This window comes from Pungitius pungitius, chromosome 7, assembly GCF_949316345.1.
Source record: "Pungitius pungitius chromosome 7, fPunPun2.1, whole genome shotgun sequence".
Lineage (NCBI taxonomy): Eukaryota > Metazoa > Chordata > Actinopteri > Perciformes > Gasterosteidae > Pungitius > Pungitius pungitius.
In genome coordinates, this window is record NC_084906.1 from 9,478,198 (window position 1) to 9,495,778 (window position 17,581).

Consider the following 17,581-nt stretch of genomic DNA (forward strand, 5'->3'; position numbering starts at 1 on the left):
CACTGTTGTTAATAACCAAACAGTTAATGACTACTGTCACTTACCTTGTATACGTGTATGTGGTTCATTCAAGGCCCAACCTCCATTGTGTGTTGGGAAGTTGCTGCAGAATTTGAGTCCCAGTTTCATCCAAATCGTGGTCCTCTAATGGAGTTTATAGGTGGTGGACTCTGGTCATCAAAAACAACAAGACAAAAGTCAGAAGAGACAATAAAAGCAGTATGACCTCACAGTACAAACAGCACATGTTGATCACAAGTCAACATCAATCTGTTACAAACTGCAGTTTAAAATAGAGATTATTTTAAGAGACTGTGTTTCTGTGTTAGTCTGAACGCAGCTCTGTGCTGTAGAAATAAATGAAATATAACTTAGAGCTTTAACCTCAATCTGATGCCTAAATACATTTGGCCATATCCATTTTAAATGCAATTTAAACTTGTTGATTTTCTGAATGCAGCACCATCATAAGGGTCAAAATGATGCAATTGTGCTTAATTTAAAAGGTGCAAATCGGACCACATTTAACTTCATTTAATCAAGTAATGGGGTTGCAAATGATCTGATATACTGAAGAGTTAATTCCATGGCAACTGTGTAAAAAGTTCATAAAAGTTACCATCAGTAAACATTTCGTACATTACGATATACAGCCACTTTTAAAAGATAGTCAATAAAACCAGAAAAATCACTTGACATTATGACCTTATTCCGTACTGCAGCATCTTCCGAGGAGCTGCGCCATGCTGCTCCCAAAGGACAATAAAATATACGATGGACGTCCATGTGTCGCTCCTCTGGTTCCACATCCATGTCTTCATTGAGCTGAGACAAGTCCTCTGCTTCATCCAGCAGAAACTGAAGTGTGTCTTTCTTGCTCACGATCGATTTGAAGTGGTTTGAAAACACCACTTAGCCAAATGCTAACAACAGCTTCTGCCGAGGAGCGGACTTCAAGACAGAAAGAGTAGAGCAGGAGGATCACGCTGCTCTGACCAATCCTGTTCACGCAGAGGTTAGGACCTCCCACCTCATTAGCATTTTATTTCTTCATTTATGTGTGCAGACTCACAAATACATACATGTGGAAGTGTAGGCAAACATAAATGTAGAAATAAATATATGATACAGACCCATAAATAAATAAATACAGGAGAACAGTAATTTAGAAATAAATGGTATGTATTTGTTTATGACCTGTTTTATTATCAACTTTTATTAATTTCATCATTTCAATTCATACATTTATTCATTTATCTTAACATTTGTTTATTTATTCCTGCATTTCGTTAAACATTTTTACATTTATGTATTAATTTATTTATACTTGTCATAGCTGGCTCACCCTATGCCAAAACATCAGGAGCAGGAGACAGTTTATAAGATGAAAGGAATACATGTTTATTAAATTATAACCCTAACAGAAAGAACTTCAATAATAAACTGAAATCACATATCCAAAAGCCATAAGGATCCTATGAGGTGGGAAGTCAGTAAGTCAGTGTTGTAAGTGTGGATGTGTGACAAAATGGTGGGGTGCATGTATGCATGAAGAGAATAATTCAACACAACTGAAAACGCATGGAGAATACTGCCGGAGCGAAGGCCGGGGCTGCCTCCTCTCGAGTCCCCCCCCTCCAACTGGCAGGAGCCTGGCATATATAGACCTCAGGAGAGACACCGGGCCCAGGTGCTCTCCATTAGCCATCAGGACAATGCCCCACCCAGGCCCACCTGTAGGGAGACAGTTAGGTAGGCACCATCCACACCCACTCATTATGTGTGTGGGGCATCACATAGTTAAGTCATTTTTGGTCCTCCATAGGCACCAGGCTGAAGATGAGGAAGAAAACCACCGACACCATCACGCTGGTCGGGTTTGGCTGGTGACTTTCGGGAAGCGCTCGCCGGCTGTAATCCTCAAAGTCGGACATTTTCTGAAATAGGGGAGAAAAGAGAGACGACAATTACAACTTGAAGTCCTCCATGGAAGGAAAGGACGTCATTCCTTTTTTGACTAAAACGGCATTCCATAGATGAAGACCTCTGAGGACGAAGGGACGGATGGACATGTGGACATTATGCAAAAGAACCCAAACACTGAGTGTGATCCAGAATGACTTCAACTATGGAATGCCGTTTTAGTCAAAATTAAATAAATGAATAAATACACGGTAATGCATAATGACACTGCATTTCATAATAAATAAATGAATAAATACACGGTAATGCATAATGACACTGCATTTCATAATAAATAAATGATTAAATACACGGTAATGCATAATGGCACGGTAATGCATAATGACACGGTATTTCATTTCACGTTCTTATATGCAAATCGGGGGGCGTGGCTATCTATCACATTCAGAACAGACGACAGAGCCGTGTGCGTCGACACCGCTAGCGAACGCGGAAGCACCCCCCCCCCCCCCCCTATTGTTAGTTTTAGTGCACAATGATGGACAATAAACAAGTTGACGTTAAAGTTACATTTAAACATGAAGTTATGAATCTAAACTCTGTCCTCAAACAGACGTAACTGGTGAACAACATCAGTCTCTGACACCACATTAAAACGTATAAACACTCGTTATAGTTCAGTTAAATCTCATGTATAACCGCTACGGAGACAGGCTGCGGGCTGAGATGAGCTGACCGCCCGGTGCTGGACGGTCCGGCTGAATGTTGACATTTGCTTTAACAACAAAAGTTGCATTAACAACTAACTTCAGTCATAAAATTACATTACGTTACTTAAATAAAGTAGTAGGCTATTTATAAACTTCGACATAAAGTTGTGTTTATTTTGTTGCCTGTTGCTGAGGTGAAATGCATTCTGGGATATTTGGCTCTCACAAGAACAGACGAACTGCCTCGATGCCTTCTGGGTAAAATGGGCGGGGCCAGTCACATCTGGGTATTATGACCGTTCTCGGCCAGATGCGGACTTTAGAATTGGAACAGAACTCGGGCTGCGACTGATGACGTTTCACGAGTCCACGAGAACAAAAGTCCACACAAGAACACATATTGAGAAAGGACCTTAGTCTTTTCTTAAATGTATTTCTTAAGTAGCTGTGACGTCACTATATAACCGTCAATAGAGAACATCTGCTCTAAATGTGTCGTGGATCCAGATGTTTGCGGTGCTCAGGGTGTGACGCAGCAACACGTTGCGTGTGTGATCGGAGGGCTGCTGCACGGAACCCGGATTAAGTCGGATATCGAGGTTATTCTGGAGGAATTTAGCTCCAACTTGGTTGCACAAAAGCAGGTTGAATTAAACCAGGCCAAGTAACCACATTTGATTAGACTTCCTTCACACAGTGGTGTCATGCAAAGACAAATGGGATCAAAGAGAAGAGGTGCTCTGAGGTTCTTCTGCTCAGATAGTTCCCACACAGCTGGTGTTATGGAACCTCCTCAGAATTAAAGTCATGAACCAGGCTTTAGCTGCACCGTTGTATAAGTCACAGGGTTCAATGTGTGAGGAAAAAAGTAGAAGCTTATAGTCCGGAATTTTGGTAAATGGTGTAAATATGAATATGAGAGTTTTAGTGTTGAGGTGAATGAGCTCTGTGTGTTTGTCCTGATGAAGATGAATAATGTGTGAGATCTCCCAGCAGGTTGTTGTGAAGGTGTGGACTCTGCTATGAATCAGGCTGAGGACCCAGAGGACAGTGTCCCTCCCTCTGAAGCCCCTCTGTGTGGAGGACATGACAGACAGACCAAAGCTCAGAGGTGAGAGGACCATCTCCAACTGTCCTCCACTCGTCTCCATGTCCCAACGTCTTTGACTCACTGACTCTGGTTCTACATGTGTGACCAGGAACCATCAGAGACCTGGACCTGGACCCAGCTGTGTCTCCATGAAGTGTAACCGGTCTATGGATGCTCCTATGAAATTCAAAGATGTCCGTCCCTCTGCTGATGCAAGGTGAGGATCTCAGGCTGATGATGAGGTGTTTCTACCAGACTCTCTGGTGGAGGTTCTGGGTTTCTTGCTCCAGGGCCTTTCAGCAGAGTCCAGTGAGGGAGGAAGAGCTCCATGGAGGGCTCTGTGAGACCTGTTGGGACTAAACCAAACTGACTGGTGAAGAACACAGTGAGCTGTTGATTCTCAGTGGGACCAGCAGGACCAGTATACCTAGACCACTACAGTCATGTGGTCCACATCCAGACCTCACGTCATGGACCTTTACTTTGTTTTGGTCTCTGTGAAGACAGACACCACCCAGTGAGCACAAGACGTTATTTCAACGTTGAAATATGGTTGAAATCGGGTTGAAATCGGGTTGAAATGAGGTCTGAACGTCTAAGACCTCATTTCAACGTCTTTTATGGAAGTAAATCTGTGCCATCGGGGGTTGAAATAAAAAGTTGATTGAATTTCTAGCACTGAATATGTATGCATTGAAATTATGTACCTGAATGTTTTTCAACATTAAAACACCGCAAAAAAATTCAACCTAAAAAAAAAAAATGCTGAAATATTCGAAATGGAGGCTACAATATTCAACCCAAATAAATTCAACCTTGGCACACCAACATGCGGAGGCTACAATATTCAACCCAAATAAATTCAACCTTGGCACACCAACATCCGGGACACTAAGGAAGAGCAATCGATTCTAGATTCAAGATCAGGAGCGTGCGTCAAGCTAAAGGAGCGAGCACCCAAAACACCTTCGGCTTCGGATTGTATCCATGTCCAATAATAACGGGGCTTTAACTCTTCTTCATGTCATCAGTGTGGTTTGTGTCTGTAAGATTCCGTAATAGACAGCTGACATTTGTACATTAACAGACTGTGTTGGACATGAACTAAGCGGAAGTTAAACGAGAGCGTACAGCCGCTCACAATACGCCTCTTCTTCTAGTTTTGAATTCATTTAATAATGCTGAGATCCTTGGACAAGCTGTTAGGAGTGATTGGCGGAGTTTTGAAAACCAGGAACGCGCTTGAAGAGGCAGATGAGCCGCTGTATCGTAGTGGGGGGGGGGGGGGGGCAGCGGCTTTAGCGGAGCGTGCAGACGCATAAACCCGACAGGTCATGCAGGAATAACCGCAGTAGCGTCGGTGGAAGGATCCTTTTTCACAGCGGCACAAGCCGATCTCAGTTGGGTATTAAGCGACATTCAAAGTCCACGTAACGTTAAATGAGTCTTCATGACCATGGGTAAACTTTATTGAGGATCTGGCACAACACAGCGACCTGCAAGTAGCGCAGAGTCTTACGTAAAGGGATGTACGTCTTAATGCGAGGCTTTAGAATTTATCTCAAAGGGATCCTGTATTTGCTCGTAAAGTCTGAAACGAGAACCCATTTTTCAGTGACGGTGTTGCGTGCCTACTGGTTTTTGAACTACTGGTTTGGCTACGGGTGCGTGTTTGTTTCCCCCCGGCAGGCAGGTGTTGTCTGCCTCCGTCATTTGAGTCGTCACACATTTGCAAACATATTGTTCTGAAAATGTTCAAAAATGCATCCCATATCCATTGCAGCGATTACGATTGTATAAGTGAGCACTACGTCACTGCCACGTATGAAGAAATACATAAAAGAACATTTATTAAAAGTCCGCCACAACCGGGATTCGAACCGTGTCGCGCAAAATAACGTTGTGCCACAGAGCGGCTGTGCTACACACTCGGCCAACGAGTCTAAGGGATTTTATTTTATTTGTATATTTTAATAGAGTTGTATATCGTCAGTGGCAAGCAAACGTTTTGGTTTAGGGTGAACATTATATGTTCTTTTATGTATTTCTTCATACGTTGCCACACTAATGGCATGAAGAAGAGTTAAAGTCCCGTTATTATTGGACATGGATACAATCCGAAGCCGAAGGTGTTTTGGGTGCTCGCTCCTTTAGCTTGACGCACGCTCCTGATCTTGAATCTAGAATCGATTGCTCTTCCTTAGTGTCCCGGATGTTGGTGTGCCAAGGTTGAATTTATTTGGGTTGAATATTGTAGCCTCCGCATGTTGGTGTGCCAAGGTTGAATTTATTTGGGTTGAATATTGTAGCCTCCATTTCGAATATTTCAACATTTTTTTTTTTTAGGTTGAATTTTTTTGCGGTGTTTTAATGTTGAAAAACATTCAGGTACATAATTTCAATGCATAAATATTCAGTGCTAGAAATTCAATCAACTTTTTATTTCAACCCCCGATGGCACAGATTTACTTCCATAGTCTTTTCAACTGGCCAAAAAGTGCGTGAAACATCAACGTGCTAGAAACGGGTAAATTTATTGATTATGTGTCATGTTGTAACGTAAGGTTGAAAGAGAAGCGATAATATCATTAAGATTATCATAATAATGAATGAAGTGGTCGGCGAAATTTGGTCTACGCAAAGACGTGATTTCAACGCATTTAAGATTGTTCTTAAACCGTCATGAATATGGAAATACAGAGTGTGAGTCTGTTACGCCGCCACCCCCGGCTCGGGAGAGGAGGTGGGGCGTAACAATATGCTTTAAGGACAAAATAATGCGGGCCGTTTCAAACATTAGTTGTAAACACGTAACTCTGCTCACATCTGTAACGCGCATGCGCAAGTTCTTAGACGCTTGCAGAGCTTCCACCGGGTGCAGCGCGAGGGGAAGTGTGTCCGGGAGCAGAGCGACGTGAACGGGCTGATACAACCACGGCTACCGGCCCCAATACGTGAGTGTTTGAATGAAGCACACCTGGAACTATGACCAGTTATTTTACTTGTGCTGCCCACTCGATACGGGAAAGACTGTTATTTTGGTAAGCTAGTTAGCGTTAGCGCCGATAGTTTGCTAGTTAGTGTGGTATGTTGGATCGAACACTCGGTGCTCGATTGTGTTTGACTGTCACTACGAGTTCTGTGATCGTTGGTTCGGGTCTGACAGAGGAGTATGGAATTTACCGCCAGTAAAAGTACGTTGTCCATGCCCCATCCTCGTCTCCGTGAGTTTGTATCTAACAGTGATTTAGATAACCTACACGAGTACCCGACAACTATAACAGTATATATATATATAGAGCATAAAGCCACAACAGTTAGCATACTAGCTTGGAGCATGCTAGCTCGGAGCATGCTAGCGTTCAACATGAACTGGACCAAAAGTAAACATCATAGAGTATTTTCCGTATGTTTGGTGTTGCTTATGCGTTAGGTTGTTGCTGTACGCATATCATATTATTGCCTTTCCCATTTAATGTAGAAAATACACGTTTTTAAAGCAACGCGGCCTAAACACAGATTGCAGGTGAATTCAACAAGTTGTGGCCTTTAAACAAGCTAGCCACAACATTGTAAGTTACTGCATGATTAAAGCAACATTGTAAAGTATGGTACTGTATAATATACCTGGAAATGTTACTCCAGAAATGCCATAAATTGTTTATGTCATAAGTAATCAATCCATAAATAAGGGTTCTAAAACACCTGCTGCTGTTATCATTATTAGTCACTTTTTTATTACTGTCATTATAAACCCAAATTACACACTTTGCCTTTTCCCTGAAGTCTTTCTTCTTTCCTCCTCACAGGTTCCTGTGGATGGAGGTTACATCTGATGGAGTTTGTCCCTGCAGTTGTCCTTACACCTGATGTACTACTCTGAATATTTGAATAATTTCTGTCGTAGGAATTGAACGTACTGTACATCTTTAAGTTGTTCTTTCTGTACACACCTACTCCTCCGCTGTTCTCCCTTGGGTTTTGTCCAGTTGAGTTTTACGTGTGCCGATGTGATGGTTTTGGGACACAATGCTGCATGTTTATAGACTGTAAAGCTCCCTCATGCTTATTTTTCATTTTGGGTTGAACAAAATTAAATTAAATGATTTGAATTTGAATTGAATTAACATGTTGACTAGAGGAATCTGCAACTGAGGGGTGTTCTGCACATTCTGAATTATTGAAGTGACGATGAGGGAGACGGAGCTGATTTCAGGTATACGATCCGGATTCAAGTGACTCAGACTCAGACTCTTGTTACAGAATCTGAAAATGAAGTGCCAATGAATCAGAAAAATGGTTTACAAACACAAAATTCTAAACTAACTGGTTCATGTTGTTGCTCCACTCATAATTTCATAGTTTATTTTCACAAAATATAATTTATTTTTGTATTCTGTTTTGTATAGGAAAAGTGTTTAGTGTTATATTGATATGAATAAATACAAATTAATCAAATTGTGTTGACCTTGTTATGGGCTGTTGACATGATTGACAACTGTCAACAGTTGATTGTGTGTAACTTGTACTTTTCCAGCGAGCAAGTTATCCGTTGAAAAAACGTTTAAAAGACGTCTATGGCCCGACGTTGAAAATTGGTTTAAAAGTGAAAGTTGTTTCAACGTCTATTCGTAGACGTTGAAAAGACGTCTCTGTTTAGACCCGTTTTCAACGTGATTTTTAATAATGGTGGTAAACGCACAAATGTGGACGTCATTTCTTTTTACACCTATAAAATAATGCTATAGCACAAAGTAGAGGACGACATTTTACCGTATTAAAAATCACGTTGATATGTGGTCTAAATATAGACGTCTTTTCAACGTCTACGAATAGACGTTGAAACAACTTTCACTTTTAAACCATTTTGCAACATCTTTTCAACGTCGGTCATAGACGTTGATTCAACGTCTTCTCAACCAAAAAATGTTCACATGCATGTGAGATGATGCTTCATGATTAGATGATGATGTGATGATGTAATCTCAGTGTTTCTTTCAGTTCACATCAGCAGAGAAGAAAGTCTCCTGAACCCAGATGTGTGTCCATGAAGAGTCATCATTCTATTGATCATCTGATTGACTTCAAAGATGATCAGTCTATTGATCATTTCATTAACTTCAAAGATGGACGCCGTTCTTATGACCCACAGTAAGTTCTTAAACAGATGAAGAAGTGTTCAGATCGTCGTTAATGAATCACAGAAATGTTCGTTCATTGTTTAAAGTGTTGTTTCTATGACGATCCATCATGACAGAACTCCTTATCTCCATCTAACTGGTCCTTATGTGTTAAAGTGTGAATCATTAACTGTAAACATCCTCAGATGTAAACGCAATGTGAGCTAGTTCCTCCACATCAGGATCAGCAGAGGTCACATCTGGAGACAGCTGCAGGTCTCTGGAGACAGATGACTGGGACTGATCATGTGATTAGAATGAACTCAGTGCTCTGTGGACCAGCTGACGTGGTCTCTGGACTCCATGCAGAGGTTTGGAGGAAGTATCCTCAGTAGACTCTGTTGTGGGTCTGCTGCCTTTTCCCCTCTGGCTGTCTTTTCTCCACCTGCAGAGGCGTGGCCTTCCAGGCTACACAGCTGTACCTCATCCAGCAATCTCCCCTACAGCATTTAGACCTGGGCTGCTCACCTCTCCGGCGCCAGATCGTTGAATTCCACTACGTGGTAACGTTGGCTCCGTACGACTAAGACCCCACCAGTAGCTCTACTTTCTGACCTCTGTTTCTCTCACCACAGATCCGACTACCCCCCTGGTTCCTCCCTGCTGCGCTGCATGTCACCCCAACGACCACGACATCTCCATTTGGACTTCCCACCGGGTTGCCAGACCTGTACTTTTAAGCTGAGCATTAAAACTATTCTGATTCACCAGTTGGCGTCCTGTGTGGGATTTCTGTGTGCTGGGTCATACTAAGCCGCCGCAACAGACTCTGTGAAAAGATCCAAAGACTAGTTTCATAAGATCTAAGGAGACTTCTAGAGGTCAGGGGACGGACTAAAGAGGTTTGGAGTAGTTCCATAAGACTTTGTACCAGATGCAGAGGTCTGGAGACGTTGTTTTTATGACCCACAGTAAGAACTGAAAACAGATGAAACTGACGGCTGTCACTCAACTAATAAACTGTCCGTCATCAGTCTTCAGCATCTGGTTTCCATGGTGATCAATCATGACAGAAGCCAATACCTTTGCCTAATGTTGTCTTGGTGTTGATGGTACAAACACCATGTGAGCTGATAGTTCATGTTCCTCCACAGAGAGGACCAGGAGAGCTCAGAGGTTCCCACAGAGTCTGTCCAGCAGCATCAAACCCACCTGGACTTCATGGTGTGTACATGAACAACTACTTAAACATCTCAAAGTTCACCATCATCTCCATGCTGCACTTTGTAGACCAGTGGATTGTCCACCTGTCCAACATGGACCTGATGGTGGTTTCCATGGTTCTAGTTGGTGTCATTCATAGAATACTCTGTTCCAGCTGCTGGAGGAGAACATCCTCACCTTTGTGAAGAACGAGCTGAAGAAGATCCAGAAGGTTTTGAGTTCAGATTACCCAGAATGCTTAGTGAAAGAGGATGAGGAGGTGCTGGATGAAGAGCAGGGGAGGAGCAGAGAGGCATTTGTGAAGATCTCAGTGCACTTCCTGAGGAGAATGAAGCAGGAGGAGCTGGCTGAGCGTCTGCAGAGCAGTAAGAGGGTTTCTCTAAAGACTTGCTGATGTTGTGGATTCATTTATTCTTAGTTTCAACTATTTTTTAAGTATTCTCTAACTTACTGACTTGATCTATCTGACTCGTAATGAGAACCCACACACCCTCACAGACCAAGAACCTTCAGTAACACACATAGAACACACTGGAGACCTGAATTCTTCAAGTCAGAGATTTATTGGAGCCACAAATAAACCGAGCTCTTTCCAGAAAGACACCAACGACGTGATGATACAACACATTAGTTCATACATTTTTTGACCATTGGATTGAGTGAAGCTCTCCCCCTCAATCCAACTACGTAACTCTCCTCCTGTTGTTGTCGTCCTACTATTCTTCCTCTCGTCCTTCACTAGTCCTTCTATCTGGTTGTTGATGCTGGACTAACTGGCTCAGTCTGGTCAGCTGACCCTCCTGTTCTCCTCCTAGTGTCTACATACACACACACATGAGGCTGGTGTCTCTGCACCATCTCGTCCTAAACCCCAGTGTCACCATGACTCCTGGCTCCTGAGGAAAGGACATGTTGAAATCTATTCTGTGACTCATTGATCTTCTCTGTTGTCTTCATTCAGGACTTCTTGCTCCAGTTTGTCAGCGTGAACTCAAATCCAACCTGGAGAAGAAGTTCCAGTCTGTGTTTGAGGGCATCGCTAAAGCAGGAAACCCAACCCTTCTGAATGAGATCTACACAGAGCTCTACATCACAGAGGGAGGGACTGCAGAGGTCAATCAAGAACATGAGGTCAGACAGATTGAAACAGCATCCAGGAGACCAGACAGACCAGAAACCACCATCAGACAAGGAGATCTCCTCAAAGCCTCAGCTGGAGGAGAAGAACCAATCAGAACAGTGATGACTAAGGGAGTGGCTGGCATTGGGAAAACAGTCTTAACACAGAAGTTCACTCTGGACTGGGCTGAAGACAAAGACCACCAGGACATACAGTTCACATTTCCATTCACCTTCAGAGAGCTGAATGTGCTGAGAGAGAAGAAGTTCAGCTTGGTGGGACTTGTTCATCACTTCTTCAGTGAAACCAGAGCAGCAGGAATCTGCAGGTTTCAAGAGTTCCAGGTTGTGTTCATCTTTGACGGTCTGGATGAGTGTCGACTTCCTCTGGACTTCCACAACAATGAGATCCTGACTGATGTCACAGAGACCTCCTCAGTGGATGTGCTCCTCACAAACCTCATCAGGGGGAACCTGCTTCCCTCTGCTCGCCTCTGGATAACCACACGACCTGCAGCAGCCAATCAGATCCCTCCTGAGTGTGTTGGCATGGTGACAGAGGTCAGCGGGTTCACTGACCCCCAGAAGGAGGAGTACTTCAAGATGAGGTTCAGAGACGAGGAGCAGGCCACCATGATCATCTCTCACATCAAGACCTCACAAAGCCTCCACATCATGTGCCACATCCCAGTCTTCTGCTGGATCACTGCTACAGTTCTTCATACAGTCCATTTTAGCTGTTTTCTCGTTCTGCAAAAGCTTTGAAAGTAACAATATTGGTCAAAACGTAGTTGAGTGAATCAGGTTCTAAAACTAGACCTAATCCTTCTTTCCATAATGATAATGATGAAAAAGGGTCATTTGCTTGATAGAAACAGTGAAAGCTAAAGCATTCTTCATACAGTCCGTTTTAGCTGTTTTCTCCTTCTGCAAAAGCTTTGAAAGTAACAATATGGGTCAAAACGTAGTTGAGTGAATCAGGTTCTAAAACTAGACCTTATCCTTCATACCATAATGATAATGATGAAAAAAGGTCATTTGCTTGATAGAAAACATAGTTGAGTGATTCAGGTTCTACAACAACATCTAATCCTTCATACCATAATGATAATGATGAAAAAAGATCATTTGCTTGATAGAAACAGTGAAAGCTAAAGCATTCTTCATACAGTCCGTTTTAGCTGTTTTCTCCTTCTGCAAAAGCTTTGAAAGTAACAATATTGGTCAAAACGTAGTTGAGTGAATCAGGTTCTACAACAACACCTAATCCTTCATACCATAATGATAATGATGAAAAAGGGTCATTTGCTTGATAGAAACAGTGAAAGCTAAGGCATTCTTCATACAGTCCGTTTTAGCTGTTTTCTCCTTCTGCAAAAGCTTTGAAAGTAACAATATGGGTCAAAACGTAGTTGAGTGAATCAGGTTCTACAACAACACCTAATCCTTCATACCATAATGATAATGATGAAAAAAGATCATTTGCTTGATAGAAAACGTAGTTGAGTGAATCGGGTTCTACAACAACACCTAATCCTTCATACCATAATGAAAATGATGAAAAAAGGTCATTTGCTTGATAGAAACAGTGTAAGCTAAGGCATTCTTCATACAGTCCGTTTTAGCTGTTTTCTCCTTCTGCAAAAGCTTTGAAAGTAACAATATTGGTCAAAACGTAGTTGAGTGAATCAGATTCTAAAACTAGACCTAATCCTTCTTTCCATAATGATAATGATGAAAAAGGGTCATTTGCTTGATAGAAAATGTAGTTGAGTGAATCAGGTTATACAACTGTAAGGAGACGCCGGATTCGGAGGGATCCATTCGCAGGTTTTTATTAGAGCATCAGACAGGCAGAGTCAATGACAGCAGACAGGGCAACGTAGAGCAGACAGGATCGTAGTCAGCGGGCAGGCAGGGGTCAGGGCAGGCAGAGAGCAATCAGCAGTACGGTCCGGGGTCAATAAACAGGGATCAAGACTAGGAGAAAACGCTCAGAAATGACAGCCGGGGCAGAATCAAGACTTCGCAGTGAGTATCAGTGGCTTTTGTGTGTGTGTCAATGAGGTGCAGGTGTGTGTGTCAATGAGGTGCAGGTGTGTGTGTCATCAGTGGTGTTGTGGAATCAGTCCCAGGTGTGAAGCATGATGGGAGATGGAGTTCGAAACCAGTTAGTACTCGGGAGAGGGGTCCCTCCGATGGCGAGAGGGAGGCGGTGCGGGAGCGTCCTTCGTAACAGAGCCCCCCCCCTGTGAGCGGCTCCTGACGCGAAGAGATACGCGGCGCCGAGGTCTTCCGCGGGGACGAGGGGCCGGCTTCTCCGGGTGTGCGCGATGAAACTCCTCCGTGAGTGTGGGGCCAAGGATGTCCTTAGCGTCGGCCCAGGATCGCTCCTCCGGACCGAACCCATCCCAGTCCACCAGATATTGGAGGGTCTTGCCCCGGCGTCTGGAGTCGAGCAGCTCATGCACACGGTAAGCCTCCTCGCCGTCGACCAGGATGGCGGGGGGAGGTTGTGACGTGGATCTCTCCTCCCGCGCTCCTCTCGGGCCATCGGCAGGTTTTAGCAGGGAGACATGGAATGTAGGGGAAATACGGTAGTTGGCGGGTAGGTCTAATCGAAAGGATACAGGGGTATTTTGCTTCTTAATTTGAAATGGACCCTCATACCTGGGGCTGAGCTTGCGACATGGGAGTCGAAGTCGGAGGTCTTTGGTGGAGAGCCAGACCCACTCTCCGGGACCGTACTGGGGACCAGGACGACGGCGACGGTTGGCCTGACCTTCCTGGCGTCTAACGGCGTGGAGGAGGTGAGTGTGGGCCTGGTTCCAAGTCTCCTCGCTTCTCTGCAACCACTCTAACGGATGGTAGGTTAGTGGGCTCCCCTGACCACGGGAATAGCGGTGGCTGAAAGCCCAAGACGCATTGAACCGGGGTGATGCCCGTGGCGGGTTTGACCAGCGAATTCTGGGCGTATTTGGCCCAGAACAGATATCTGCTCCACTCCGTCTGTTGTCGCTGGCAGTATGAGCGGAGGAAACGGATAACGTCCTGGTTCAGACGCTCAGTCTGCCCATTGGATTGTGGGTGGTAACCGGAGGTGAGGCTGACGTTAACGTTGAGGCGTTGGAAGAAGGCGGACCATACTCTGGAGGTGAATTGGGGTCCCCGGTCTGACACTATGTCCTCCGGTAGTCCGTAGAAATGGAAGACCTGGTTGCAGAGCAGTTCCGCAGTGGCTAGTGCTGTGGGAAGTTTGGGTAGTGGGACGAGTCGGCAGGCCTTGGAGAATCGGTCCACGATGGTGAGGATGGTGGTATGTCCCTGCGATGCAGGTAGGTCGGTGATGAAGTCTATGGCAATGTGGGACCAGGGTCGTTGGGGTATGGGTAGTGGTGTTAGTAGGCCGGCTGGTAATTGTCTGGGGGTTTTGGAGGTGGCGCAGTTTGCGCAGTTCTGCACGTGTCGGGTGGTGTCAGGAGTCAGAGTGGGCCACCAGAAACGGTTCTTGAGGAGCTGAATTGTGGCGGTGATACCGGGGTGTCCGGAGCTTGGGGTCGAGTGCACCTGATCGAGGAGTCGTGAACGTAGCGTCTCGGGGACAAAGAGGAGATTTGCGGGACATTCGGAGGGAGGTGCTTGACGAAGGTTCAGCTGCTCGATCTCCGTGATGATGTCCCATTGAACCGGCGCCACGAGCAAGCTTTCCGGGATAATGTTATCCCTTGCAGTGGGTGGAACTCCCTCGGTCTGGCGAGAGAGGGCGTCGGCCTTCGTATTCTTGGAGCCTGGTCGATAGGTTACCGTGAACTGGAATCTCGTGAAGAAGAGGGCCCATCTGGCTTGCCGAGGTTCCAAACGTTTAGCGGAGCGAAGGTATTCGAGATTCTTGTGATCGGTTAGAATGATGAATGGCTGGTTCGCTCCCTCCAACCAGTGCCGACACTCCTCGAGTGCCAGTTTCATGGCCAGTAACTCACGATTGCCCACATCGTAGTTACGTTCGGCTGGGGTTAGTTTGCGAGAGAAGTAGGCGCATGGGAACATCCTGGCGGGTGTGCCTTGACGCTGGGAGAGAATGGCCCCTACTCCGGTGTTGGAGGCGTCGACCTCCACTATGAATTGGAGCTCGGGGTTGGGGTGTCGCAGGAGGGGTGCTGAGGTGAACCGTGACCGTAGCTCGTCGAAGGCGTGTTGTGCCTCCTGGGACCAGTTGATGCGGTGCGTGTGGCGCTTGGTCAGGGTGGTTAGGGGAGCAGCCACTGTGCTGAAGTTTCGGATGAATCTTCGATAGAAATTCGCGAACCCCAGGAATCGTTGCAGTTCCTTCACCGTGTGGGGCACTGGCCAGTTCGCCACTGCCGTAACCTTCCTCTCGTCCATGGCCACCCCCTCCTGACTGATTATATACCCCAAGAATGCAGTTCTGGTCTGGTGAAACTCGCATTTCTCTGCTTTGGCATAGAGCTGGTGTTGAATGAGTCTTTCCAGGACAAGTCGGACATGTTGGATGTGTTCCTCCATGGAGGTGGAGTAGACCAGTATGTCGTCGATGTAGACGATGACCCATTTCTCCAGCATGTCACGGAAGATGTCATTCATGAAGGACTGGAACACGGATGGGCTGTTCGTAGTGCCCGCTAGTGGTGGAGAATGCCGTCTTCCACTCGTCCCCCTCACGGATGCGAATCAGGTTGTATGCGTTGCGTAGGTCTAGTTTGGTGTAGTATCGGGCTTGACGGAGTTGTTCTAGGGCGGCTGGGACGAGAGGCAGAGGGTATCGATACTTGACAGTGATGTCATTAAGTCCACGATAATCGATGCAGGGACGAAGGGATCCATCCTTTTTCTTAACGAAGAAAAACCCGGCCGCTGCCGGTGACGTTGATGGTCGAAGAAACCCCTTCGCTAATTCCTCCTCGATGTAGTTCCTCATCGCTTGTGACTCTGGTTGTGACAGAGGGAATATTCTCCCCTTGGGGGGAGAGGTGCCTGGCAGTAGGTCTATGGCACAGTCGATTGGACGATGTTCGGGGAGTTGAGCAGCCCTCCTCTTGCAGAAGGCCTCAGCGAGGTCGGCGTATTCGGGTGGCAGATTCTGTTCTGTTGACCCGGGGTTGACGGGTTCTGGAGGGTGATGGGGTGCACGGGGTACCCTGGTTAGGCAGTGGTTGTGACATGAAGTGTCCCATTGTGTGATCTGATTCTCTCTCCAGGAGATGTGTGGGTTATGGGTGCGTAGCCAGGGCAGGCCCAAAATCACAGAGTGGTTGCGAGCCTGGATAACGTAGAACTTGATCCTCTCCGAATGTAGTGCACCGACGTGCATGTTGATCTCTTCGGTGAGGTGTTGTACTCTCCCCTCCCCTAGCGGTCGGCCGTCTAGCGCCTCGACTGTGAGGGAGGAACCACAAGAATTAAACCTCAACTGGTGGTTAGTGGCAAACTCACGTGACATGAAATTCCCCGCGGCCCCAGAGTCCAGTAGCGCTGTGGTTGGGATAACTTTGCCCCGAACCAGCAAACGAATGGGTAGAATGAAGCAGGAATTTAGTGTGCTAGATTTGGGAATCGCACTCACCGATTGGGGATCGTTAGGAGGACGTACTGGGCAGGCGGCCCGCAGGTGTCCGGTCTGTCCGCAGTAGAGACACAGATGTTTCTGCAAGCGGAGTTCACGTTCCTCCTGAGTGAGGCGAGTGACGCCTAGTTGCATGGGTTCAGGTGTGGCGGAGGTCTCCCGTGTGAGCCGGGGTGGATACCGGTTAGGACGCCGTGAACGAATCAAGTTGTCGATTTGAATGGCCAGGTTAATGTATTCGTCCAACCCTCTTCCCTCGTCCCGACAGGCCAGCTCCGATTGAAGTTCGGCAGATAAACCTTTGCGAAACAGGGTCTTCAGTGTGTCCTCGACCCAGTTGGTTTGCGCAGCGAGTGTGCGGAAAGATAAAGAATACTCAGCTGCGGTTCTCCTCCCCTGGGTCAGTTCATCCCCGCATTCAGTGGGGTGTTCGAACACATTGCGGAACTGTAGCAGGAAGTTGGTGAACGTGGGGAACGCGGATCCGTCGGGTCTCCAGACGGCGGTCGCCCACTCCAACGCCCTCCCGGTGAGTAGCGAGCTGATGAAAGCTATCCGACTCGAATCCGTTGGATACATCGAGGGTTGTTGGTCGACGAAGAGTGTGCATTGGTGAAGAAAGCCTCTACATTTTACAGCAGTGCCATCAAACTTTTCCGGAAGAGCCAGACGAGGATTAATAGAATGGTTTACGGTCGCTGGGGAGGCATTGGGAGGAGGATTCGGTGGCGTGGCGTCTGCTGATACCCGTAGCCCGTGTAGTGCGTGCACTAGTTCCTCGGTGAGGGTGGTCAGACGCTGTAGCTGATGGTGG

At 46.0% G+C, this 17,581-nt stretch overlaps 1 protein-coding gene across 1 annotated transcript; it reads left to right on the forward strand.

Annotated features, from left to right (window-relative positions):
• The first annotated feature begins 10,220 nt into the window (after positions 1–10,220).
• Positions 10,221–13,327, forward strand: LOC134132179 (protein NLRC3-like). The gene is made up of 3 exons (XM_062563488.1): positions 10,221–10,432; positions 11,029–11,813; positions 13,316–13,327. Exons 1-3 carry the CDS (start codon positions 10,396–10,398, stop codon positions 13,325–13,327), a joined length of 834 nt encoding a protein of 277 aa, XP_062419472.1. The 5' UTR covers positions 10,221–10,395.
• The last annotated feature ends 4,254 nt before the right edge of the window (positions 13,328–17,581 follow it).